General features: G+C 43.4%; 1 protein-coding gene across 4 annotated transcripts in view; it reads right to left on the bottom strand.

Moving 5' to 3' along the window:
* ARFGEF3 (ARFGEF family member 3) overlaps positions 1-26,673 on the bottom strand; it is a 96,726-nt gene extending 70,053 nt beyond the window's left edge. For all 4 annotated transcript variants that reach the window (XM_055810551.1, XM_055810553.1, XM_055810554.1 and 1 more), the window contains exons 1-4: positions 26,362-26,673; positions 25,027-25,078; positions 8,809-8,890; positions 5,473-5,604 (exon numbers count right to left, since the gene is read on the bottom strand). In XM_055810551.1, the coding sequence (XP_055666526.1) occupies positions 5,473-5,604; positions 8,809-8,890; positions 25,027-25,078; positions 26,362-26,446 (351 nt within the window). In that variant the 5' untranslated portion in view covers positions 26,447-26,673. The remainder of the gene's footprint in view (positions 1-5,472; positions 5,605-8,808; positions 8,891-25,026; positions 25,079-26,361) is intronic.
* Positions 26,674-27,690: the final 1,017 nt, after the last annotated feature.

Raw genomic sequence — 27,690 nt, 5'->3', positions numbered from 1 at the left:
GGGGTCCAGTCCATAAAATTATTTATTACAGAAAAAAATAAATAAAGACTAGAAGATGGCTTAGTACTCGAAGAATTACTTTGCATCTTTAAAGCATTCTGGTAGTGATCTTGGAAAGAACAATTAAAAATACCCAACCTAAAACTAGCACTTCAGAGGCAGAACCATTTGCTCCATTCTGCCTATCCTTACACAAGCTAAGTTTTTCCACAGAACTCTAGTTCAGATTTCAGTTCTGAATATATCCAAAATGAAAACTGAAATCACAAGAAGAGCTGGCTAGTATTATTACTGGACAGTTGCCAAATGCTGTATTAATGGATCAGTGAAGAGACAAAGAGAAAAGATTGCCTTCACACAGCAGATTTAGCAAGGGTTCATTAAACCTCGTTCACAGATTAAAGACTTCTGGCTGACTCCTCACTGAATGCCTACAAAAGAAAACCATAAAAATTTTGCCCATCAGCAAGCAGTACATCTAATCCACTAACAAACACGAGCTGGAGTCGCTGGGAATAAACTAACCTTTCCTAAATGAAATTGCTGTTCACCATGGATAATAGGTTGCCAGAACATGCAGGGATACAATGAAGAAAGCTAAGGTCTATTTGGAATTAAATCTGGCGAGGGACATCAAGGACAACAAGAAGGGCTACTCCAAGCAGAATGTTAGGAAAACGGAGACTAGGGAAAAAGTGGGCCCACTGCTGAATCAGGTGGGTGTCCTGGTGACAAAGGATACAGAGAAGGGGGAGTTACTGGATGCCGCCTTTGCTTCAGTCTTTATTGCCAAGGCCAGTCCTCAAAGCGTCCCAGACCCTGGAAGCAAGAGACGAAGACTGGAGAAAGGAAGACTTTCCCTTGGTTGAGGAGGATCATGTTAGAAATCACTTAAACTTCACACCCACAAATCCACGGGCCCCGACAGCACGTACCCCCGAGTGCTGAGGGAGCTGGCAGATGCTATTGCCAAGCCACTCTCCGTCATCTCTGAAAGGTCATGGAGGACAGGAGAGGTGCCCGAGGACTGGAGGAAAGCCAACATCACTCCAGTCTTCAAGAAGGGCAAGAAGGAGGACCCAGGAAACTCCAGGCTGGTCAGCCTCACCTCGATGGAACAGCTCATCCTGGAGGTCATCTCAAAGCATGTGGAGGAAAAGGCGGTTATCAGGAGCAGTAAGCATGGGTTCGCCAAGGGGAAGTCATGCCTGACCGACCTGATAGCCTTCTGTGATGGATTGACAGTAGTGGACATTGTCTACCTTGACCTCAGCAAGGCTTTTGACATGGTCTCCCATAACATCCTCATACATGCTGGCCTGCTGGAAGGCAGCTCTGCGGAGAAGGACCTGGGAGTCCTTCCTGGTGGATACAGCAGGTTGACCATAAGTCAACAGTGTCCTGGTGGCCAAGAAAGCCACTGGGATCCTGGGGTGCATTAGGAGAAGCATGGCCAGCAAGTCGAGGGAGGTTGTCCTCCCACTCTACTCTGCCCTGGTGAGGCCCCATCTGGAGTGCTGTGTCCAGTTCTGGGCTCCCCAGTCCAAAAGAAACAGGGAACTACTGGAGAGGGTCCAGCGGAGAGCTGCACAGATGATGAGGGGACTGGAGCATCTCCCTTTTGAGGAAAGGCTGAGAGAGCTGGGCCTGTTGAGCCTGGAGAAGACTGAGAGGGGACCTTATCAATGCACAGAAGTATCTTAACGCCGAGCATCATGAGGATGGGACCAGACTCTTTTCAGTGCTGTCCGGTGACAGGACAAGGGGCAGCAGGCACAAACTGAAACACAAGAAGTTCCACCTGAATATGAGGAAGAACTTTTCCTTGAGGGTGACAGAGCACTGGAACAGGCTGCGCAGAGTGGCTGTGGAGTCTCCTTCTCTGGAGACATTCAAAACCCACCTGGATGCGACTCTGTGCAACCTGCTGTAGGTGAACCTGCTTTGGCAGGGGGTTGGACTAGATGATCTCCAGGGGTGCCTTCCAGCCCTGACCATTCTGTGATACTGTTGATGTATTACAAGGAGACCAACAAATGGGCACTGTATGATTGTGTGATTTTTCATTCCCTTGATACTGCCAGTTGAGCATAGCAAACCCACAAACTGGTAATACATATATTAGAGGGCATTTCAGTGTAATAGCAAAGTATCATGGTAATGTCAAAGGTGAACGCTCAAGTGGCCCTGCGTCACATACACTGCTTGCTCCCTCTGGAGCCTTCTGGATTACCTGGTTTGTCAGTATCTTTTAATATGATTTAAAGCACCTAAATAAGCTCAGTTTAGTCCACAGTGTGAAAATGCTAATAAATCTCTGTCATAAAATGTATCAGAGGTACAGAGAACACACTGACAGCAGTCTTTGAGATATTCTAAAGAAATATTAGGCTCAACAGGTCAATACCTGAAAGAAAAATCTATAAATCCCAGACAGCTTGCTTTCACTATCTGGGAAATCAAATGCAGTCAGTACACCTGTGTTTGTTACAGGTGCTCATTCACATCACAGAGAAAGCATAGTGTTTCCCCCTTCCTCACTGAAAAGACCACTGCCTTCTTTTGGGCACAAAACTGCTGTTGATATAAGAATTACCCATTGCTTAGTAATAATAAGGGTGTCCTGCAGAAAGATAAACAAGGACTTTATCACTTGTGGTCTGGAAATTCAAGGGGGGGAATTTCCCCGCATAATCACTCTGTATGAAACATCTAAGAGAAAGGTGCAACCCACAACTGGTATTCAGAAGAACTAGAGATAGCCGCAGCAGTCCCCAACCTGGAGTTCAGTTTAATATTTACTTATTACAAAAAGTAAAATTCCACTTTAAATCAAAGTTTATAAAAAGGATAAGAGACGCCTCACCTAGCACAGAGGAGAGATGTATTGTGAGAGAGGAAAGCTTTCAGTTCATCTTGACAGCTGCATTTGGCAGTATGAATCTTCCCTGGCTGCCCAGGAGCACCATTCCCAGCCCTGGCTCTTAAGCTTAAACACTGTCAGCACGCTTTTTGTGATCCTCCAACCTGGGACTCTGTAGAGCATGCCATGACACTCACCCTTGAAAATAAGGAGGATTTGGTACCTAGCCATAAATTAGCGAGTGCTGTTCCACTTTTACAACTGGCCCCAAATGCTTTGGGTTTTTAGTGCCAAAACTGGTCCAGCTAGTACTCCCCTCCATTTATTTACAGCAACCATTATCGTTACTCTATGCCATTTCTGTTTAATGCTGGCCCTTTACAATAATATTTGACAGGTTCCAAAAGCAGATCAAGCAAGGCAACCAGCTGCGCTTATGCCTCTCTCCTGTGTTCTTCCTTTCACTGCCAATTCCAACTTGCAGTCATCTGAATGTAAAAAGTTTACAGACTCTTCTCCTCAGCTAATCAAATCTCTTCATGCTTGCATCTGCAATACAGGTGGATGACAATAAACCATCAAAACAAACATGTTTTTTTTTTAAAAAAAGTCCTATGCAAAATATCTCCTGTTGTTCCCAGTAAATGTACGTCAGAAATTCACACTTCACGTATTATTGAAAACAAATGTTTTAAATATTTAAGTGATTTTAGGAGCTTACATGCCAGCAACTTACAGTGAAGTCTGTACTCCTGCACCTCTGTTTCTTAATACCTGTGAGACTGGTGCAACCATGCAGCAAGCCACAAAGAACCAGGCCAGTATCACTGCTGACCCAGTTTCACACAAACCGCTCACACTCAGGAGTGTCTAACATCTGCAATGGATAAAGATATATTCAATCTCCTCCAGATGGAATAACACAGTCTAATGTACAATCATATGCTGCCTCGAGGACACATTTTAGCAGATCCAGGGATATAAATGCATTGCTACAACCAGCTGCTTGAAAACACCCCAGAGGCTTTAGCCATTCAGTAAAGCTGGGGTTAGCTACAACATTTTCAAGTATTGCAATGTCATCTGTAACCTTCATGTTAACAATGGGAAAAGATCTCTACTTGATTTGACTTTAGGCAAGGCTCAGATTTAATGCCTCTGAGTTTTAACTGCCCTGATTGCAATATGTTTTGGCCCTCTGGTCTCTTGAAATATCTTTGTAACCGTAGTAAAATACAGTGCTCACAGTCTGCTCAGTGTGGGGGCAATGTGTCACAGATGCACATCACTGCTTTCAAAGAAAGAGTGCGCATGCAGATTCTGACTCTGCCACACTCAAGGAGCTAAAAAAGCGACTTGCAAAAAATTACTGTATACCAAGGAAGACTTGCTGGTTCAGTAGTGCTACTTCTTAACTCTTCCCCTTTCCCACTGTAGAGACAAAAGGGGCAGGAAAGAGGTGAGCTGGGTTAGGAATGCAGATGTGGGTGCCACCAGTTAAGCCTGTACGTGGGCAGAAGCCTGCTCCTATAAAACAGGTAACAGTCCACACAAATCCTCCTCCCTTTTTTCTACTGCTAGGCTCACTCTTCTGCATGCTCTGACACTGAGCACATAGCACTCAGCTACTCATCTTCAGTGGCAAAGAGTACAGCTAATACAGAGCAGTTTCAGGGTAGGCAACATATATTCATAAGAACAAGGATGTCACATATAAGGAAGAAATAAAATACCTAATCTGTGCACTCAGAAGTAAGGGACAGTAAAGTATTAGATCCAAATATATCAGTGGGTACTAGGTATAGTGAACATGCAAAAAGGACCTCCAGGTTTGTTCCAGAATGGTTTTGACCAATTATAGCACAACAAAGCCTGTAGTACCAAGTTTACACCCAAACATCTGAGAACTAGCCAACACCATATTGCTTCACACAAATAATACAGTATTGGAAGTCACATTTTTATGGCAGTACTGGCAAGTCATACAACCAACCCAATGACAGGGCATGGAAATTTAACAGCATCTCTCCTCCAAAACAGTACCTCCCGGCAGCTGAGCTTCCTATGGCACACAGAAGAATGCTAAAGCATTTGCAGAAATTGAAGTTTTCACTGAGTATACAAAAGAATAATTTCCCTTATGCACTAGTCCAGGGACATTTTGGTGCTTGAAAATCATGCTCTATCATAAGCATTTTACAAAGAGAACACAGACCTAACAAACTAAAAAGCAACTACGCACGCACAAAAAATTACAAACCTGCACAGCCCACCCTCATGAGCACTAAAGCTCAATACCAAACACAAACTTCCCGATCTACAAGCCATTTATCTGTGAACTCCCATGGAGTGAACCGATTGTCCTGTTTCAGTTTGCTAAAACTGGGACCACCAGTGCACCGACTTCTCAATATCAGCTGTCTTCTATTTAACCCAGGGAAACACAAACCAAGTAGAAATGAAAACAACTGACATCTGCCAGCAGTAAGGAGGGAATCAAATGCTGTCCCAAGGTGAAGATTTCCAAGGCAACAGCTAATTTATTTGCTAATCCCAGCTTTCAGTCACCCAGCCTCTGTTGCAAGTACTGACGTGCGTGAAACACTAACCTTCATCACTTCAACCTGCAGGTCTTCGTTGAGTGAAGGAGTCACTTTGACGGCATTCAGCATCTGATTAAGCAACTGTTTCTCATCTGAGTCTGTTTCCACGGATACAAACCTCTCATCAGACAGCAGCTTCTGCAGAGAGAAAATGGCAATGTACAGGTTGAGACAAAACTGCCTCTGCCCAATTCTGCTGTAAAATACTACATTCAAGCCTCTTGGTGTTTAGTACTATGGTGGCTAAGTTTTCTATGTACAAATTTCAAATTGATCCAATAGTATAAAATACAAAAGTACAGCAAAACTGGGAGATCTGTGCCACAATGAGGGGATGGTTAACATCCTTCCAATCAGCTGCCATTTTGGTATCATCTTTCCCCATCCTACTTCTCCAGCAACCAGAAGAAAACAGACACCAGTAATTGATGTGAGAGATCATAAACCATTCCAAGTAATGCCCTCAACAAAAAGTCTCAACATTTTAGAAGCAGGAAGAGGGTGGAACCCTCGCACCCTCCCCAACCCCCAAAACCAACACCACCCACGCACTCGCCCTGGCCAGTATCCTGCCCTCAAACCAGCGCTATAGTGCTGGGCAGATACCCTGCCTAGCAGAAGACGGTCAGCTATCATCCCACTCACTCTGACAGGGCACAGAGCACAAGCACTGTGGAGGTGAAACTTCTGATCACTGACAAGATGCGTTCTGTGTCATTCAGAAGTTCGACTAATAATAGACGTAATCAAGTCCTCAGGAGGAAGAGTACTGTTAGCAAGTGAAAGGCATGAGGACCACAAACATACATAGAAATGTGTTCAGTACAGATTCACTGAACTTCAGACTGAATATTTCAGACAGATCAGATTTCATTTGCCTAGAAAAGGTCAGTATCTGAGCCAGTATCTCCCAACATAGCCAGTGGCACTATTTCCTCAGAGTTCTACTACAGATGCCTTTTCCATTTAGTAACTACCTTCATGGGTGCCTCTTATTAGTAGCAGGCCTCCTGCAATAGATGTACCCACTCAAGTTTTTTTCCCAGCTCCAATCTTCTCAGAAGCTCCTGTGACAAAGCAAAACTACCCTGTCTCAGTTCCCAGGAACACAATCTTGCTCTGCCCCAGTGCAGATTTCGAGCAGCCCACTTCACCCTGTAAATCCTGCATCACTTTTGTACTGATGCTCCATCCCAGCTTCAGCTCTGTAGCACATCTCACTGGTTCATTCTTACTTCTTATTTTCTGTGCCTGTACTGGTTTTGGCTGGAGTAGAGCTAATTTTCTCCACAGGAGCTTACAGGGTGTTGTGTTTTGGATTTGCAACCAAAGCAGTGTTAACAATATACCCATGATTTGGCTATTGCTGAGCAGAGCTCACACAGCGTCAAGGCTTTCTGTTTCTCAGACTGGTCCCCAGGCCAAGTAGGCTGGGGGTGCACAAGAACTTGGCCTGGAACACAGCCGGGACAGCTGACTCCAACTGACCAAAGCGATACCGCATACCATATGACACCTTGCTCAGCAACAAAAGCCAGGGAAAGGAGGAGGAAAGGGAGGGGAGACAGGGGAGTTCAGGCATTTGTCTTCCAAAGTAACAGTTAAACATGATGGAGTCCTACTTTCCTGGAGATGGCTAAACACCTGACTGCCAATGGAAAACAGTGAATGAAATCCTTACATTCATTTGCTTGCACATGCTGCTTTGCTTTTCCTATTAAACTTGCCTCAGTCCATGAGTTTTCTCATATTTACCCTTCTGATTCTCCAGTTCCACTGAGAGAGAGTGAGGTTGTGGAGTCTCCATCTTGGAGATACTCAAAAGCCATTTGGACATGGTCTGGGACAACTTGCTCTAGGTGACCCTACTTGAGCATGGGGGTTGGACCAGACAACTTCCAGAGGTCCCTGGCTAACCTCCACTGTCCTGTGATCCCGTGGCCTACTTTTGGTAAATTCAAGTGTTACTTCATCTCATTTTTATCCTATTTTTTAACTTATATCCATAGCAGCAGTTGTGAGGTTTGCTTTTTTTCCTTCATAAAACTTCACATATCACAAATGCCAATGAAAGACCGTACTGTTGCCTGGATTACTTTTTTAGGCTTCTAGATAGGAGGTGACACTCTTATTTAAGGTACCATGCTGCAAATCTGTAACTCTGCAGTTCCGGTTCTTACAGAACTCAAGTATATGTGCAGCAAGTTAGAAGAGTAAAAAGATAAAATTTATCTTCACTGAGTGTTCCCAAGAAAGTTATACTGCAGTGGGTTATTCATAATTCCTTCACTTGGCGATACTGGCACAAGAGCAGACATGTTCCAAGTCCCACTCGCCTACTGTTGCTCTCACTTTGATAGCAACTCCTGCCCCCCACCTCTCATATCTGAAACACAGGGCACAGGATCTCAGCACGGTACCAGAGTACTAAGCTGCAAGAAGGTGCTATGCGTCTTCTGGCAGAGCACAGTATTTATAGGAATCCTTCAGAAAGTACCTTTTTTCCTTAACCAGAGCCTCCTACAACCATGTTGTGCCCCAATACGGGGCATTCTAACCAAACATCTGACACCTCATATGCTGAATTAAATAAATGTGAATGATCCAGCTACATCCTTATACTCCCAAAACAACTTCATGCTTGCCCTTTGAAGGAGGAATTTCTTTTTGGAAAATGGTGACATGCATTTTGTTCTTCAGCAGTGTACCAGCCTCTTCCACAACTATCATCCCCCTAGTGATAAGTATTTACTAATACGTACTCATTTGTCCAATTAAAAGAAAGGTAAACTGCTTTAGTTTTTATACTGTCAAGCCCAAGAGAGTCTTTTTGTTGCTTGTGCTGCACTGCTGTTTTCTTTTGCAATTTCATAAACTCCCAAATCAGATGCTACTCCTACTGTTTTCTGTACAAAATGCCCTGAAAAGTGCCCACACCTAGAGAATGCAGCTCCCAGATCCTTTATTAAACTCTCAATCTTTCAAGCACTGCACTCCTCTCTTCCAATCAAAGAAAACAGCAAGACTTGACTCAGTTTAGTTTCTAAGATGTTTACCAGCAGCAAGGCTTACTGAGAGTAGCACAAGGCCACACAAGGAAGGGTACATCTCCATTTCAACACTGAAAGCCAGGAACTCCCACCTACCTGCAGAACATTTTTAGCTTCCACAGAATCACTAGCCTTTACTTGCATCCTAGCTTCTGAACAGTTACAGAATCATGAACATTATTGTTACGTCCACCCATGGACAGACATTTTTTCTGTAGTATTTTTCAAAAGAAAAGCCTAGGTTTCCTTGATATCCACTGCCTGCTAACACACCCCTACTCTAAAGCCATACCTGCATCCCTGCTAGAGCCTGTTGGGCCAGCTTCATGCTCTTCGATTCCAGAGCCAGTTGGAGAGGAAGGAGACACTTCTCCCTGAGGAAAATTGGGGGGGGGGGGGGGGGGGGGGAGAAGAAAAAAAAGAATGAGTGGGAACAATGGAACTAAAATTGATATTCAAAGAAGTAACATTCCAGAAGGTCTGTATATCACTTTCAGTAAAGTAACACTTGCATACAGTAATCGAGAAGAATTTCACAACTCTGCGAAGCACATTTACCCTCTAAAGAAAGCTGGCATATTTCTTCACATACTGTTAAGAATGGCCTTTTAATTGAAATTTCACAAAATAGTTCCCAACTGTTAGCCCTCTGTGTGCATGCATGAATGTGCAAAGCATAAAGAAGAGATTCACAGATCACTAGTGGTCCTTCAACTCAGCATGTTAAGCATTACACTTCAGTTACTTACCTTCTGTTGAATGTTCAAGTTGCCAGAAAAGTGGTTTCATAATCTACTTTCTATTAGTCAAGTTTTGGTCTATGGCCTCCTCTACAGAACAGTGTGCCCTGCCATGTTAGCTTCCTCCAACTATAAATGGTGTAGAAAAAAGCAAATGTACACTAACAGGTTTGGCTTACATCTGAATTAGCATGTGCTAGAACTATGACTAAGCTGTACTTTGATTACAGAGTAACAACATTTCTAAAATATTAAAATAAATCTCTAATTAGGATAGTATTTTAGATGTTTTTGACTCAGTGCTCAGATGCTGACTTTTCTTTTTTATTTTGTGACCAAATCAAACAGTGCCTGGAGCTGTGACTTCACTACTCCTTGCTCCTTATGAAAGAAGGGCTGTAGCATCTGAGGAACACCTAATAACTATGAGCCTTTTAACTAAATCCTACTAGTTGGCAGGAAACTTATTCCTGATCAGAGGTACTCAGCTCATGTCCAACTGCAGGCTCCCAGATGATTTGCAACAGTTCATTAGGTCACATATCCTGAGAGGCACTTATCTGTATCTACAGAGTCTATTTTTGCATTTGTATAGGCATACTTGCTTATGGCAAACCATTCTGTGCCAGCCTGTCGAGTTTTAGTTCTCCAGCTGTCTGCACTGCACCCCAAAGAGCCTTCCTGGAACTGCATTAATCTCCTCTCTCCATGGGGACAAACGTGTACAAAGTAAGAAGGAACAGAAAACAACTAGCTGAGTCTTTTCTTACCCAACTGGAAACCAAAAAGTCCTGACTTGTTCCATTTGGAGCACTCTTCTTTGTCAGTCTCAATGCATTCAAACACACACCCAAACCCCCTGTCTTTTCCAAGCAGAGCCAAAGCTGTTTAATCTCTAAAAAACCCCGAAATTAAGTCTTCTCTCTTGCTCCTGTGAGCTGCCTTTGACCTAAATTCACTTAGCTTCAGTTGACCCAATGACAGTTTACTTGCCCAACAGTATATAGAAATAAAAGTATTGACTAACTCTCCTAAACCTCCAAAGGTTCAAGCTCTGACACAAATGAAACACATGCAGTATACTAGCTTGTATATTCTGCTCCTCTCACAAACCCTCCCTTCATAACTAGCTAAGGAGAAGCCCTTAGTTTGGTTAGAGAATAGTGATTACTGGAGTTTCAGACATATTATCAAAGCTACCTAAAGTCATGCTTTGCCACGGTCTGCCCATAACCTACAAATTTCCCTCCAAAACTGGCAGTCTACAACCTGAACTTGCTTTTTAAAAAACTTAAATGGAGATTGCCAAACATTGGCTGTCTCAACTTTAGGGACATAGCTTGTAACGTCTTCAGTGGATCCTGTTTGCAGAGGGGACCGAATGTCCACTCTGAAAAGTCAACTCTGTTTTGGGTGTGTTCATTGGTATTCCTGTCTCTCCACCCTCCTCAAAAAAATCACAGATCACTAGCTACCCCAAGGGGCACGAATCTGCTATTTGCTCTTTGAAATGCAACCCCTTCCTTTAATGATAAATTAAAGATTTGAGAGTCACAAGCATAGCTCAGTTACGCAATCCAGCAAGCTTCTGTACTTGGCAAAGCTCTTGAGTATCTGCAGGTCTTTTCGTATTTGTACCTTCTTTCCAGGTTATGGGAATTTGTAAAAGGCCATTTGGCCTAACAACACAAGAAGCTTTATAAAAGAAACATGAATTACACAAATTTCTAAAAAACTTGAAGCTGACTACATGTGTATCTTAAAATAGGTTTCTAACTAAAAGCTAACCATTTGCTTCATTTAGGATATTCCGAGAAACAGGCAGGCACAAAGCCCAATTTTCTCAGAAGCTCCTTTCTTGAATGTTTTTGGAATCAATTTAACTGGAAGGACTCTTAAAACCTGTGAGTTTAGCATCCAAAACAGCTTGTACTACAGAACATCTAGGAAATCTTTCCTCATAGAGCATCATATCATCCAGATCTACAGAAACTGCCAAAACATCTACTCCAGTGTTCAGACAGCAGTAATCCTCTACCCAGTAGAGAGCTGGCTACCGCCTATGTATCTACTGCCAGCTTTGCCTGGACCTGGGAACACATGTAGCGTGCAGGTAAATTGTGATAGGACTTTCTAGTTTAGAGAGGTGCCAAAGCAATACACCTCTAACCCACAGAGCACCTGTAAGTGCTAATTTTTACATTGTGACTTTGAGATACTCTTGTCTTTTAAAAGAAGTTGTCACTATCACCCTCTGGGGGAAGACTAATTCACATTTGAAATTAGTAGATCAAGAGATGCCAAAACAAGGTACCAGTGCATTAACTGGTACTCAGATCAGCCAGACATACACAGGAAAAAAAGAAGGAATAATAATTAAAAAAAAAATCACAACAGTGTATAGTACTAACTGCAGGAATGCTAAAAACTGATGATTATTTAGACCTGCACCTCTTCAGGGCAGAATGCCACATCTCTTTTAGGCTTTCTACTGTTCACTGCAACAGCATATAAATGTCTGGGGCATTACACAACAAATTTATTCTCACATTAAAGTGGACGAAGACTGGGAGAAGAGGGGAAAGAGAAGGCAGTCGTAAGTCACTGGAGTGGATCCAGTTCAGTTTCATTATAATGAAGACAGGTGGGAGCTCCTATGGCTTGTGTGTACCTACCCTGCACATCGGCATGTTGCCTACCATCTGTCATCACATACTGCAATCAGCAGAGAACAACAAGAGCTGGTTCTTGAGAAACCTCCCAAAATGAAGAGGAAAAAACGGCAAACAGGAGGATGGAAATTAGAACAGATTCAATTAGCTCAACTTCCCAAGCTTGCTAAAAATGTTTTAACTGAAAATCTAATTAAGGTTGCTGCAGTCTGTGTTCCACTGTATTCTTGGAGAAAATGAATTGCCATTGTGTCATTTCCTGTTCTTGTTACACATTCAGTCAATTAAATCTTTAGCATTTCCATGCTACAGCTATAAAACACCTGCAGAGACACCTCACAATGTTTGATTAGCTTGAGCATCTTCCACACTTCAGTTCAACCTGCCATTTAAATGCATCATCTGCTAGTATGAGAATGCAGAAAGACATGGCAGAATGGAAGAGGATGATGTAAATTAACACAGTCAGTCCCTACTAAGGTCTACCACTTGAGAACTGGGTTCAGTAAGGCTGCACAAGAGATAATGCACACCAGAATTTGGTCTCAGAGTGCCATGAAGAAAGGGATCGAGGATTTCTCTTATATGTTACAGCCCTTTTATAATTTCCACCGTGTTTTGAGTGGTGCCACACCACGGGATCTCATTGCTTACTCCACTGTCTGCAGCTCTATACTGTCAAGTGATAATTCATTCAGGTTTTTTAGTCCTACACATGTACCATATTTTACATATGTGAAGTTCTCAGAATAAGCTGATGCATGTCAATATACTTCAAAACACATTTAAGAATGTTTTCTATTTATATTACTGTACAGAAACTTGCTTCACACTAGAACTCCTGAGTTTCCATATTGATGCATGCAGTTGTGGACATACAAACACATACAGTTTCAGGCACAAATACCAACTTAACCCTGAATTAGATGAGTCAAGTACAACACAGAGGAAGCATGAAACAAAGGGAGCACCTTTGATTTGGAGGAGGGGAAGCTACTGAAAGCTTCAGGATAAGGTATCCTGGGCAATGACAGATGAAACAAAGCCATGAAAATAGAAGCTAGAGGGAAGAAAGAAGTTTAGATGGTATAAAGAAGGAATGACCATAAAGAAAAAAGGATGTGCTCAGATGTAAGTGGTATACTATGCTGAAATCCACACTAATTGCATTGTTTGCATATGTCCATGTAGAAGTGCTTTCAAATGACAGTTCAGTTTAAAAAAAAACAAAACAAACACCAACACCCCCAAAAAAAGGGGGAGAGGAGGAAAAAAAAACAAGAGAGAGAGAGGCAGCAATAACAGATCCTGGCTGTAGTGCTCTTTCCCTGAAAGCAGAAGAGAAGATAGTGATCACTCTTTACCTGCTGCTGTTGTCTGAAGTCACCTGTGCAAAGAATATGGTGAAAGTCACTGCAGAACAAGGGTCTAGAAGAATGAATTTACAGCACAGAATGTAATTGCAGAGACATGAAACAGCTTTCCTAATCATGATGCTTCTATTCAAATCTGGTAGATACTGAACAAATGAGTGTAACATGATAGCAACCCACTCCCTTCAAAACAAAGAATGCCAACCACCTCCCTGTCCTGACTCAAAAGACCAAATAAAAATCCAAAAAAAACCCAAAACAGCTATACAAAAATATATATTCTACAGTCACTACAAACCAGTAGGCATTTTCACTAATGCACATGCCATTAGAGAAAACAGCATTTGGTAAGTGTGGGTCTTCTTATGTGCAAAACAGAATAACCAGAAAGCACCAAAGACAAGGACTCAGTCCTGTTCCTATTCAGGCTACCTCGAGTTTTGCCACTAGACCTCCATGGTACCTGGAATGAATCCCAAGTGCTGGCTAGGGTCAAGCAGAAAAGTTAGAGACTGAATCAAGTGTGTAAGCCAGGACCAGTATCTCCAGGAGCACAGGTTGTCCTTCCTGAGCTACCCCACTCTACACTTGTCAGCTTCGTAAACTGCAGAATGAGTCACGAGAACATAAATAGCCTTTATATTCAGCACGCTGGGTTACAATGACCTTTCTAGTCATCCGAGTTTGCCATGGCTTATCAACCTAACTCCTTCCCTGCAGGTCTGTCACAAGGGATGCTATGACAGGTCAGTCAAAACAGACTGCCAAAAAGGTCAGAGCAAGACAAATTACTATTGTAGGTAGAGAGATCATAAAAATCTTTCTATCCACATTGTAGTAGAAAAAGCCTTTAGAGAGAAGAGAGTAATGGCTCATTAATTCACTCTCATTATGAAAACTGTAATAAAGATAGGAAATGGCCCAATCTTAACTCCTCCTTGTTAGTGCCTAGAACAGAGTCTCATGGCAAACCTTCACCTCCACTATACTGGCTTAGGGAAGGGGACACTATAAACAAAGTATTTGTCATCACTGTAAGAGTTATTTCCCTTCATGCAAATGGTGATAACCGTATTAATTTCAGAAATGGGATTAAAAACAAAGCTTAAAATTAAGATGTCTCTCTGCATTATCTGCCCCTTGAAAATTACATAGGAGAAGCAAAATCCAGAACCTCAGGACCTTATCAAAATGTAATTTGCATTCCATAACATAATTCACAGCCCAGTCAAGAACAGGTAAGAATGTGATTCACGTCTGTTGCCATTTTCTGATAGGCTGTTCGTTAGGCAGGGTAACAGTTCTAGCCAGTTTGACATTTTGCAGTCAAGTAACAGTGACAGTTGAGAAGATCTTCTCAGTCTTGGCTGCTTAAAATGAACAAAGCATCACAGCATGTAACTCCATTAGACTCACTCACTTAAGCAGAAATTTGGCCCACCATGAGAAAATAAATGGTAAAGATGAATTTTCAAAATTCTGGAGATAATTCCAGCTGCTACCCTTAAATAAACCAAACAGGAGCAAATACTGTCCCTACAGAGAAGGGGATGATTTAAATGGTGTAAAACAAATTCCAGCAGTGTATACATGAACACGTGAACATATAAAAGTAGAAATATTCATAACTCTTCCTTTCCTGTGCTAGCTTAGAGAACATTGATAAAGGACTCCATCAACAACTTCACGGTTCATAATGGAAGTACTTAAAACCTGGAGGAGTAACAGGGAATAAATACATCCTTTTTCAAGCAACAGATCTTCAAGAAGAAAGGAGATTTTAAGGTCTTGCTCACATTCTAGAGAAACAATTAATACTATCCACAGCAGAAAAATTACCATCCCACTTATTAAAAGTATTACAGTAGAGCTCAGACAGAAGTTTAGAGTTTGCAGCATATAAATATAGGGCAAGTTCTCATGCCTCTACAATGCAGGAAGTCAGACCAGATGACTACAACAGACCCCTCCAGCATTAAGGCATCTATTTGTATCTCCATGCAAATACAAGTTTGTTGATAGTACTTAGAGACTCCATAAAGCAATAGGATGAAAGACAAAATCTGAAGCCTTCCGTTTAGAACCCTCCTTTTCCAGAAAAAAGAAGACAACAATAAATTATCTTTATGATGCTGCACCACAAGATGATCATGCACTGTTAGACAACTTCAGTGTTACAGTGCTGCATAATGATGAACAAGCAGTCAGTGTTGCAGTTTACAGGTCCTGAAAAAAAGAACTGTTGAGAGACTGCTGTCATGCTATCTTGATATAAATTCTGACTTGTTTCAGCAGGGCCAGGATTTTACTCCAGTTACAAGCATAAAGGCACTTGTGTGCATGTTTCTGATGTCAAGAGATTTGCCTCTCACGTAACCAGGTGAGGTTCCACCTTTATAACTTTATAACTTCTGGCTGAAAGCATTTTCACTTTCCTTCCTCACTACTTCCAGCTTACTTTTTTAAAAAGGTCTCACTCTTTTTCTCCACACATAGTACAAAGCTCTTCACTTTTATCCAGTTACAATGGAAAGGCTTCTTTTAATCTCACTTGAGGTTTAACTCTCCTGTTCTTTCCACATCCAATTCCCCCTCATCTCTGCTGCTGACATAGCTCTCTCTTGGAGTTCCCTCTGGGTCCCTCCACCAGCTCAGTATTTCATTTTTCCTTTCTCTTTGCTTCATGTATTCCCTCTTCCCTTCAATCCTTCTGCTTTTCAAATCAAGATACAAAGTAAACACTTCTCCCAACACTTAAATGAACCTGCCTCTGGAAGGGAAGCATACAAGTTGCTTATCAGAGGATACTTAATGACATAGGGAAAAGGAAATGAGGAATAATGCCTTAATGTAACTTCATACAGTTTGTTAGTTAGAACTTTAACCACTTTTCAGCCTGGATTGTTGCATAAGATTGTAATTTCATAGTGTTTGGTATTAAAAGAGTGACACAGTGGCACTTCCAGCGTTTGTTATTTACATACTTTCCAAGAGAAATGGATTTGCCAATAACAGCAGAAGTATAGCTTTAGTCATAGGAAAGGCAAACATGAACTATTTAATCTTTCATCCAGCCTAATGCAGCCAAGACCAAGAATTCATACAATCGTAATTAAAGAGCTCAGCACAGTCACTCAGCTGGAGAGCGCTTCTAAGGTCATTTTCTTCCTTGCTATACTCACTAGTAACATCTTGATTTCTACACAAAGTTCCTAGATAGGAGCCTGACACTGTTGTCAAGATGAAATCAAAACAAAACAAAAACTGTAAGTACACTATGTACCTTTGCTTGAGAGGAGAGAAAAACCAAAAGATTCTACACAATATTAAAGTGGACAAGGCCAACATAATAATCAGGATGCTTCCAGTCTCCAAAGCTGTAGTGTAATCTCTCTGTGATACGTTATCATCACTCTCACTAGAACATCCACCCCAGTAGATTTTTGTCCTTTGTGCACAAGGTCTGACAGTCACTTACTAACTCTACTCCAGGAATTTAATGACACATGTAAACTTCACAAGGTCTTCATTATAAAGCAATCTGTATCCTTTAGGTGATTTTATTGATTATCATTTGAAATACAGCATGAAGATGAGTTGAGAGGCAGAGCACCCATCCTTAGCGTACACCTCCTGGCCTTAGGTAGAGCACACACTGGACCTGCTCAGTCTACAGTTTTGAAAGCTTATCAAGCTATCTCACAAAACCTCTCCTCCCTGTATTTGGTAAGCCTGAAAGGGAAGCTAAGGATTTTTCCAGTGAAAAGATTTTTCTTTCAAAATTTCAGTACACTGGAAACAACAAATAAAGCACCTTACAAGAATTATATTTCCATCAGAAGAAGTTTTACAATGCTGGGTAGATCCTACAGACTGGGTAGGACTGAGGGGACAGGAAAGAGACACAAAGGTACTATAGCACATCTTACAAATGACCTTATTTTCTCCATTACAGCTGGATGGCATAGAGTTAGTTACAAAGGTTTGACGAACAAATGGGAGGATGAGGTGTATTGCTGGTCATTACTAGCTACATTTTGAAGGTTAATATTGCAATCTGCAACAACCACTCAACTTTCACAAGAGTGCAATGCTGAATTTTGACAGACCTAAGGGATGGTTGTTAAAAACTATCCGCACATTTGCAATGCATTATGTAATTTTACACTCACTGCACCTTACCATATTCTATTTCTTAAGCAAACAAACATTCAAGGAAACCAAAGGTAGTGTATTTCCTGCAGCTTTGAGTAAAAATACTTTTCAATGTAAATAAAAAAAACTGTGAGAAAACTTTCCTTATTCCCACTCACCCCTTCATTTTCAAAACAAAGAAAAGTCACCACTTGCATAGCATCACACAAAGACCACAGCAGAGTCAAGCCTCATTAAGTAAAAAACCAGTCCTCTCCATTTCAGTGCCACTTCTCTTCTTCCATTCCCTGGTTCCTACCCTCCCTCAACCATATTTCATTCTCTAAGGCAATTATCAACAGCCTTCCAATGTTCTCACTTTCTTCTTCTTTGCAAGCACTAGAAAGTGATCAAATGTTTAAAACAAACACACACTGCTATCCTATTATCATCCTTTGACCCTTAGGGCAATATTTTAGTTGCATTTGTCATTAGAAGTCAGACAAACACTCAAAATTATGGCTGCTTTCTTCTTTTACTGGTGCTATTCTTGTACTGAAGGAATTATAAACATCCCACAATAACTGAATGTTGGGGGTTAACCCCAACAGGCAACTCAGCCCCGCTCAGCTGCTCTGCACCTCCACCCTACCAGCTCCCATGAAGAAAACCAACTTTAGCACAGCCAAACCCAGTAGACTGTGGGCTTCTGTCACCAATCTAGAATGAACTTTCAGAAGAATCCATAAAAGGAACAAAGACCCAAAGCAGTGGTGAATATTAATTAAGGCTCACCGCTACAAAGAATGTCAAGAAGGGCAGAAATTTAGTTTCAGAAACAGCAAGCACTTCACTTTAACAATAAAATAAAAAAAAAAAACCAACCCACAAATTAGAGCAACAGAAATAATGTTTCAAAAACTATGCTTGTTTTCCCAAGACAATACCACACCTTCTTTGATACCTTCAAGAGCCATAACCCTGGCTGACAGGTTTTTATGGATTCTTAGATCTAGAGGCCTTCCAACACTTCTGGAATCTTGTCTTGACAGCAAGAGTTCAAAAACGCATGATGAAAACTGACTATATACACACTTTTCCTCTGCAACACTGCTGTCTTTTGGGGTCCCAGAACAGATGCAAGGTTCTACTGAGATAAAAATACCTGCCCATCAGAAAAGAAACAGGACCAATTACATACCCCAGATTAAACATACAGATTGATCCAAATACTGCATCAGACAGTGCCACACTGACTTCCTAAACACTAATCTCCTCCCCTCACTCAGCCTCCAAAATTAGACCTAGGAATGCAACATTTCAAACCAAGACCAGAGTATATACACCATTCCAAATACCAGAAGAGCTACATAAATGCCCCAAAAGTCTGGATCCAGCCTATAAACTGGCAACACAGGAGATGCAGCTCAGCAATCTACACCGCCACTAGAATCTCTTCTTGGCCACATGCCTGCCAGGGAACTCATCGTCCACTTGCTGAATGCCAGACAGAGACCGTGTAATGGTTGAGCAGCATGAGTCACACACCCAGCAATCATGTTCAGGAGGAAAGCACAGGAGCACTTAATGCTGGGTTGTGGCAGCAAGTACAGGAAGTATTTTAAAAATGAAAAAGAATAAAATAGAGATATGCTAAAAACAACTCCAACAAAACCCATCACAGACAGTTATTCCTACCTCCCTGCTCCTTTCTTCTGGTCAGGGGATCTGTTACATGTATCAGCTTCCCTATCTACACACTTCAAATAGAAAGAAACTAACAGAAATCATGAACAAAATAAAGTAGATGGGAGAAGAATGGAATAGTAAAATCACAAATATTTCTTCACAATGGAGAAGCCAAAATGCATCCCAAGCCTCAAGATTAAGTGGATGAATTATCTGCAAAGCTAAGTAGATTGAAAGTCTCTGTGGTATTGGATGTTTGGTGACGATCACACCATGGTTACTGCTTTTATTATTTGTTGAGCACATGTAAATTAAATGAGTATGTTTTATTTAAGAGTTTGTAAGCTGCAGCTGCTTCTCAAGAAGTATGTCAAATGCAAAGCTAGAGACATAAAAAATAAATGGTAGAGTAGAACTACCATTTTCATCCCCAAATTCCCATGACTATAGGAAAACCTAAAAATGCAAGGAGGATAGTATTTCAGAGTTCAGCTAAGTTTAAGGCTTACTTGTTTCTGACTGCTCTTCATTGCACCGGCTTCCCAAAGTTCACAAACTGCCCTCAGAAACTAGCACCAAGATGAACAGGACTGGGAGACAAACAGGACAGACAGAACTAGACATAAACTAGTTATTACAGAGGACCCTGCTCACCACTGACTTCTGACTTTCCAGCTGTAACTCCAGAAATATTGGCTATTTTTGAAAGGCCAATGTGAAATACCAGAGGGATTCAAGCTTTTGCAGTAATGAACACAGGAACTCCTACCAGCACAAACAGGACTTGGAAATGCTCAGCACCTCTGAAAGCCAAGACCCATCTTTTTCCAACTAGGCACCCAGAGTCAGTGTTCTGAAGGCTTGAGCCTGTACCTCCATTCGATTTCAATTACTTTCTGCAACTTTTAGGTACACAGAGGTGCAGTATGCAGTTATGCTGAAGAGATAAGTAAGCATTTGGAAAGCCCTTCTGGTTCTTGTTTGAAGGAATGCAAATTATATCAGTTACTATGCCAGAATGGCTCAGTCATCAACATGTCTCATGGCCATTACTTTAAAGTCCAAAAGGCAAACTTTAAACTAGCATGAACCGCAGTTTATACTATTGAGAGTCTTGCCTATGCATCATCTTCTGCACTCAGCCACACTATTGTGGGAATAAAGAGACAACAGCCACACTAGCTCCACAAAACAGCTCGAACTCAAGTCGGCAATGATGCTTCTGCTACACTGACAAAAGGGCAAAACAGTGTAACTTCCCATTGTTCTGATCAGAACAAAAGAAAAGTAATTACAGGATAGTAGTAACACCTGGAAATTTTTGGAAATGTCTTAGAACTATGAGAAAATCTCTTTAGCATAATAATAATAATGATAATAAATTCCTAACGAAGCATGGCAGGGACATGGTAAGAAATTCTATATATAAGATTCCAGATTCCAGTGAAGGTGAGGACAGCAATACTAAAACACAACAACCAAACTACCCACCAAGTCACAGCCTCCCTCAGAAGGCCCAGACAACCTCCTCTTTGCAGCACCAAGTCTATGCTGACAGCAAGCCACGAAGCTTTATGTAGCCTATAAGGCATGATTTAATTACATAAGCCACTCTTAAGAAATTCTGGTAAACACAAGTTTTTTCAAAGCAGCATGTGACTGGCAAGCACTGTATAGACTTTTATTTCATTCACTGATATGCAGATAATCCTCATGAGTATTAAACTGCTCTGATCAAACATTCTTTTTCAAGGCTCATTTTCTTGTGTCTGTTCAGTTACCTTTCATGGATCATATTTCAGACTCTAAAATCACAAAGGAGAAACTAGTCAGGAATTAGCCAAGACAGATTTATTCAGTGTAGACTGCTTTAGGGCAGAATTTGTTGTCTTGAAAATACTGAAGTGAATAAACTCCAACTTAGAGCAAACAATGGTTTGCTAGCAGACAACATTAAGGTCTCTTAAGCCATTTTCCATGTGACCAATCCACCAATTAAAACACCAGCACATCAATTCCTTTTATCCAAATCATTATTTATAAGTCATCCACCCAGCCTCCTCAAGCACTTCGTATGCATCAAACCTTCACAACACCTGCTCAGAGACAAACGCCACTGTAGTAGGCAGGCAACAACAGACCAGTTACCAATGGGTTATGTGACTCTCCCTTCTCAAGAATTCTCAGGACAGCTATGGCAAAGCCTTGAACTGACTTAAGGTCATTTCCATCCTGGTCCACTTTAACCTGTGATCAGAGTATTAAGCAAGGGTATGAAAGAGTAAAGAAGATTAAAGTACTCAAAAAGCACACACATATTCCTGCCTCAGGGCAGAGCTGACCGTTTCTGTGGGAAACTCCACTATTTGTTGGAGATTTGTATTTCTTTAGGAAGTGAGACATTGCATATTAATTCTAGTGAGGGGCATTATTTAAAAGTCATTAACTGGGATTTGGATTCTTAAGTCAAATTAACATCAAAGGAAGCTGAACAGCAAAATAGTCTCATTTAGCTCCCTAGAGATATACCCAACAGATCTCTATCAAACTAATTAAAGAATGACATTCCAGGCTGAATGTCCAGTCATTGCACTCCCTTGCAGCAAAAGTACCCCAGGTGCTCCCAAACATAGCAGGCACATGCTATCTAAACTGCTACCAGACAAGTGCTGGAAACAGCTCCCATACAAATGCTAGAGGTGAACCCCCTAATTAATTGCACAGACTTCAGGGAACTATAAGGTGGCCTGCCTGCTGTTAAGTAATAGAGGCCCAACACAAAAGAGAAGCTACGGACAGGGCAGGAGCAAGCCAGAATATAGAAGTAACCTACCCCAACAGTATCATGGAGGTAAGTATGTAGCTGATGTAATACACGTAAAAAAAACCTTGAACTCAACTAGTCATAGTCTGAAGAAATGCAAAGGGATATCTTGTCTCCCAACTCTCACACTAGGATCATGGTCTTAAAAGATAACACTATGAAGAACCTCTATTCAATCTAGAACTATGGTATTAAAACCAGTAAATGGGCTTTTTTTAAGTAAAAAAAAAAAGGGGGGGGGGGGGGGGGGAGTATGCAGTTTACACATTCTCATTCTCATCAGCAGACTTCATTCTTCAGTTCCAGAGGGAGAACTCCTCAAATAAGGACATGGCCAACCTGTTAAATGGCAATAATACCAAGCATAACTCGCTACTAGAAACCAGACACTGCTCTGTGGAGAAACAGAAACAATACTGATTGGGATACTTAACTAGATTTGCTATTTCTGAAACTGAGTTAGTATCTGTCTCAACTGGACATGACAGCTCATGAATCTGTCCCCCATTCTTATGCAGTACAGATGTGCCCGAGATTATTAATTTCCCCAAACACACTGTAGAGAAGTGCTGACGCCCTTTCCTTGTATCCAGTATATTCTCAGGATGCAGCAAACTTCCCTACTAAACAAGCTGGAATGTCCTCACTGCATTGACAGTAGTCAAAATACTCATTCAGCTGCTGCTCCTGGAAGAGACCTCACAAATACCTATTTTTCTCCTGAACTATCTGCCGCACAGCATGCCTTTAACACACTTTCAGTATGTTGCTGCTATGGATCTCAGATCTGAGTTGTAGACTAGGGTTACTTGGTGGAAAGATTATAGGTATGTTCACTCTAACTCTAGTATCATGGAGTGTTCCAGAACACATCCCCAGGCTCTGCTACTACAATCAAAAATATTATAGCAGAAAGGGTGAATGGCAGATTCAAAGCAGATAAGCAGTCAGGCACAGATCTGCGTTAGTGTAGATGATACTATCTGCACCCGATAAATATGAAAGCAGGAAAGCTGCACCGTCAGGATGCCGCCATCCTGCACCCATCTTGGCTGCATTTCTGGTCATTGCCATCGCTCCATTTTCAAGGCTAGTCTTTTACAGTGTTAAGAACCAAGCAGTGACAGAGCTGTTCTTTAACAAGCACCATGCAAAGATGAACCTTTATCTAATTTTCACATCATGCTGGCAAATTCCAGCCCAAGACGTGGCCCAGTGCACTGATGTGGAATCTGACAGTAGCTTGTTAAACAGAGAAAGAAGAGTAAGCTCAGGGTAATGGTGACAGCAACATCTCCCACACTGTCTGAGGTTCTGTAGCAGAACAATACCAAGCACCCCACAACCAAAGCTTTTATTTGAATTCTTTAGTGCATCCTTCATTTTGTAAAACATCCAGTAATATTGAGCGCATTGTCACTAACAAGTCTAACGTTAAGAGCTTCCTTTATCATAGTTACACCTGTGGAGGTATTAGCTTTATTTAAAAAGATTAGGATTTACAGTGAAAAAAACCCAAACAACTAAACAAACACAACATTAAGAACATTGGAAAAAGAAGAGGAAAAGGTATGCATATCTGTAAAGAGGCAGTAAGCAAATGAAAACGGAAGAAATGTGATAACAGCTAACTGATTCATAGGGAACGAGAATAGTACTTAAAAACAGAGAGACCATACACTGTATTAAAGATGAAGCATGATAAATGGGAAGATAAAGAGCAACGTTTTGTCCAACCATAGTGCCAAATAAACATAATCTATTCTAATGGAGCTACTGGGAATTACTCATTCAGCTGTTCTCTGCTGCCCAGCCTGTGTTGGATGCATGTGTCTGGCACTGGTCAGGTCAGACTTGTGCAACATCCATTCCCTGCTGACTTGAGGCCCTTTGTGAACTGCAGCTGACAGGATTTTAGAGCAGCAAAAGAACTGCTCTTAGTTCTTCCCTGTTTGGTAACTGCTCTGGAATATCTAGATCTTCAATCCTTAATTTCCCTTGCACAAAGCTGCACCAAGCATATCTGAAAGCAGCAGTGGGGACTAACAAGGTGATAAAAATTCTCCCAAGAGAGTAATATTGTGGTAAAAATATTGTGGTAAAAAAGTGTCACCTCTGTCCACAGATAATAGCAGATATCTAGGAGGACTACAGGACAGGCCAAATTTCTAGCAACACTCCTACATACTCTCTTATAAATTCAATCATCTCTGACTAAAGTACTTCTGCATCTCATACGACTGCAATCAATTTCTTCCATGGATTTGTTGAGGTGCTTTCTGAATCCATGCAAACTTTTAGCATCTATTACATTCCCTAATAAGGCAAGCCTAAATTATTTCTCATTTTAACCATAAGCTGTATGAAATAGTGTCTTCCTGATTTGAAAAGTGCACTTGCTAGTTTCTTTTGCTGCTTCCTAATGGTTCGGTCAGAAGTGACAGAGAATAATTTTGCCTGTTTACTTTCTCCATAGCAATCAGAATTTCAAAAATGAGATCTTCTATAGCTCTACGAATGAGTGCAGTGCCACCTCTCCCATTGATAGGTGTACAAAGGGAGGCAGGAAGAAGGGAGAAGGCTTACTCAATGTAGCAGGCTAAAGGAAGAAGCAGGCATAGAAACTGTATTGTTTTAGTTCCTACCCAGTGTCCTAGCTATATGATGATATAACCTTTCCGTTTCTAGAATATCTATTTTCAGCAAACAAAAACTGATCTAGATTTAAAAAAAAAAAAAAAAGAGCATACTAAGAAGACTGAGAAGCATCAGCACTTATACTGAAGGCTGCCATTCAGAAGGCAAACTCTTTAGACCATAACACTGCCCTTCTCTGTAACCAAGTGTCACCATTATACACACTCATGCCCTTTTTAACACATTTCCTTACATTTCATTGCTAGAGGCCAAGAGCTCATCAGCAAATTATCCACTACTACCAGCCTAGACATGTACATCTACAAACTAAAGAAACTGCATAGCTTCAGCCCCCTCCTCTGTCTACCTCACTTTGAATTCAAATTTTTACTTCAATTTCACAAATATAGTTCCACAGGAGTCAACATTAAATGTTCTTACCTTAGCTGATATGGAGGTATCTTGACAGCAGCATCAGGAGAATCCAAGGTTTCTGTATAACCAAAGGAAATGATAGGGCTTTTAAAAGAAACTTTTGAGTTCAACCATAGTAATGCACCTGCCTATAGTCTCTGAACCAACAATCCTAAAATTTATACCTACATCAGAATAACAATCACTGCTGCTCCAAGTTGCCAAAGCTTTGCATGAATCTGTCAGGACAATGAGTGCCCTGCGAGAAGGCACCAAGTACCATCTTTTCCTCAGTGAACTCCCTTTCACCTATCAACAACTTCAGCAGCACACATACTAAAACTGGCACAGTATAGAGGATATTAGCATGGCTGCTGTGCAAGGATAACACCCAATTAACGAAGCAACTCATGGAACATCACGCTGAAAGGCCAGTATTAAGACAGCAACAGGTACGAACTACCGCAGATTGCTCTAACTATGTATGGATGAAAAATAAAAATGTAAAGCAATTTTAAGTATTGCAGTTATGCTGATGTAAGTCAAGGGTCTTGCTGACTAGTGCTCCAGGTAGTTAGCATCAAAAGCACTTCAAGTCACAGCCAATCTCTGAAAATGGGTGGATGCTGAAAGGTACCTAAGCGCCTATTCCTTTAAAAGAACAACTCCTTTTATTGATCATTATTTCCATTATATGGCAAGGATAAAAGGGCTCATGGAATCCAGTCAAAAAAATCCAGATTTTAAAACAGCTGCCCAAACATAAACCAGCAGTGAAAACTGTACTGGAGAGGTTTTTGACGATGATTTAGGAAGAGGGGAGGGGGCTTTTATAGAAAAGACACCCCCCCTTCCCCAACATACACAGAAACTATCATGACAGCTACTGAGAGCCGCACCTGCCTCGCAAGACCGCGCAGCAGGCCCGGCAGGCTGGGGCGGCGAGGGGCGCCGGGGCGGCGAGGGGCGCCGGGGCGGCGAGGGGCGCCGGGGCGGCGAGGGGCGCCGGGGCGGCGAGGGGCGCCGGGGCGGCGAGGGGCGCCGGGGCGGCGAGGGGCGCCGGGGCGGCGAGGGGCGCCGGGGCGCCTCAGCCCCTTCCAGCAGCGCGGGGCTCCCGGGCGCGTTGAACCGCCTGAAGCGCCCCGGTGCCGGCCCAGCCGCAGAAGGCCCGGCGGGCAGCGCGGAGCAAGTTTGTTGAGGTGTCCCTGCCCCCGCCGTTACAAAACCTGTCCCTCGGCGGCTCCCGCACCGCACCGCTACGGGCAGGGCCGGGCCGGGCCGTGCCCCGCTCCGCTCCCCCGCGGGCAGCCCGGCCGCGGCGGGGGCAGCCCGGCGCCGCTGCCCGCGCCCCCTGCACCTTACCTATGGCCCAGGTGCAGCTCTCCTTGATGGCCCTGTGCTTGCTCCCCGACGCCTCCTTCTGCAGCTTTCGCAGGATTTCTTCCATCTTGCCTCCCCCGGGATCCTCGCGTATCCGCGGGGGCAGCGGAGCGGGCGGCGAGGAGGAGGAGGAGGAGGGCGGCTGAGCGGTGTGGGGCTGCCCCCGCCGCAGCCGTGCCTACGCGGGGACAGTGTGCGGCACCCCGCTGCCGCCCCGCCGCCCCTGATGAATCACGCCGAGCTCCATGGCGGGGACACGTCAGTTGTTGCCGCTGCGGAGTCCCTCCTCCTCCTCCTCCTCCTCCTCCTCTCCCACCCCGGGCAGGCCCCGGTGGCGCAGCTGGGCTGGGGCCGGGCCTGGCCCTGGCCGCCGCGGGCAGAGCGCGGCGGCTGCAGCCTTCCCCCGCCAGGGGAGCGCGGGCAGTCCCTTGCCGGCGCCGGGAGGAGAGGCGGCGGCGGCTACCGGCGGCCGGGGAGCGGAGCGAGGGACGGCGCCGCCGGACGCGGACCCTGCGGCGGCGGCCGCCCCCGCGGGAGGAACACGGCGCGGGCAGGCGGCGGGCGGGCTGCGGCCTGGCCGGTTGCCATGGCGACCGGCGGCCGGGGGTTGCCGGCAGAGCCCGCCTGCCTGCCCCGGGCAGCGGGAGCGGTGCGCTCGGTCTCCGCCTGCGGTTTAGGCTCCGCCGTTCCAGCCGGTGGACGCGCAGGGTCGGGCGGCGGGCCCGCGTCCGGGGCTGGGAGACGCTCTCTGGGCTTTGCGGGGCTGCGGTGGGATCCTGCTCCCGGGCCCGGCCGGCCTCCCCGCCGCCCCGCAGCTGACTCCCGTCCCCAGCCGCGCCAGCCCGGTCCCCCTCACCCTGCAGCCCCGCCGCAGGGCAGCCCCTCTCTCCCGCAGTCCTGCAGAGCCGCTCAGGGAGGGACGCAGGGAGCCAGGCCCACACACCAGCATGGGTGCAGCTGCTGGCCATCCTCTGAAATCAGCGGGGTCAAAAACATGGCTATGAGCCCTGCAGGATCTGTGCCTCCCTCCGCAGCCGGCAGGTGCAGAAGGTCACGACTCGGCCTACTTGAGTGTGCACAGCCCTGAGCCCCCCCAACAAGGCAGCCCCCAGGACAGAGAACAGCCACTCTGCTAGCTCAGGCCTTCCTCCTCACGCCCCAAATGCTTTCTGCCCAGCAAAACTCCTGCCTTCGCAGTTCGTTTCCCTGCCTTATATCTGGGACATGCTACTTGTCCTTTCTGTGACTGCATCATTGTTTTAATGCTGTTGTCTTGTAGCAGAATCTCTCTCAAAAGATCCAAGAGGTCAA

Source organism: Falco peregrinus, chromosome 7 (assembly GCF_023634155.1).
Source record: "Falco peregrinus isolate bFalPer1 chromosome 7, bFalPer1.pri, whole genome shotgun sequence".
NCBI classification, from domain to species: Eukaryota; Metazoa; Chordata; class Aves; order Falconiformes; family Falconidae; genus Falco; species Falco peregrinus.
The sequence above is the reverse complement of the archived record's forward strand: the minus strand, read 5'-3'. Positions and strand labels throughout refer to the sequence as shown.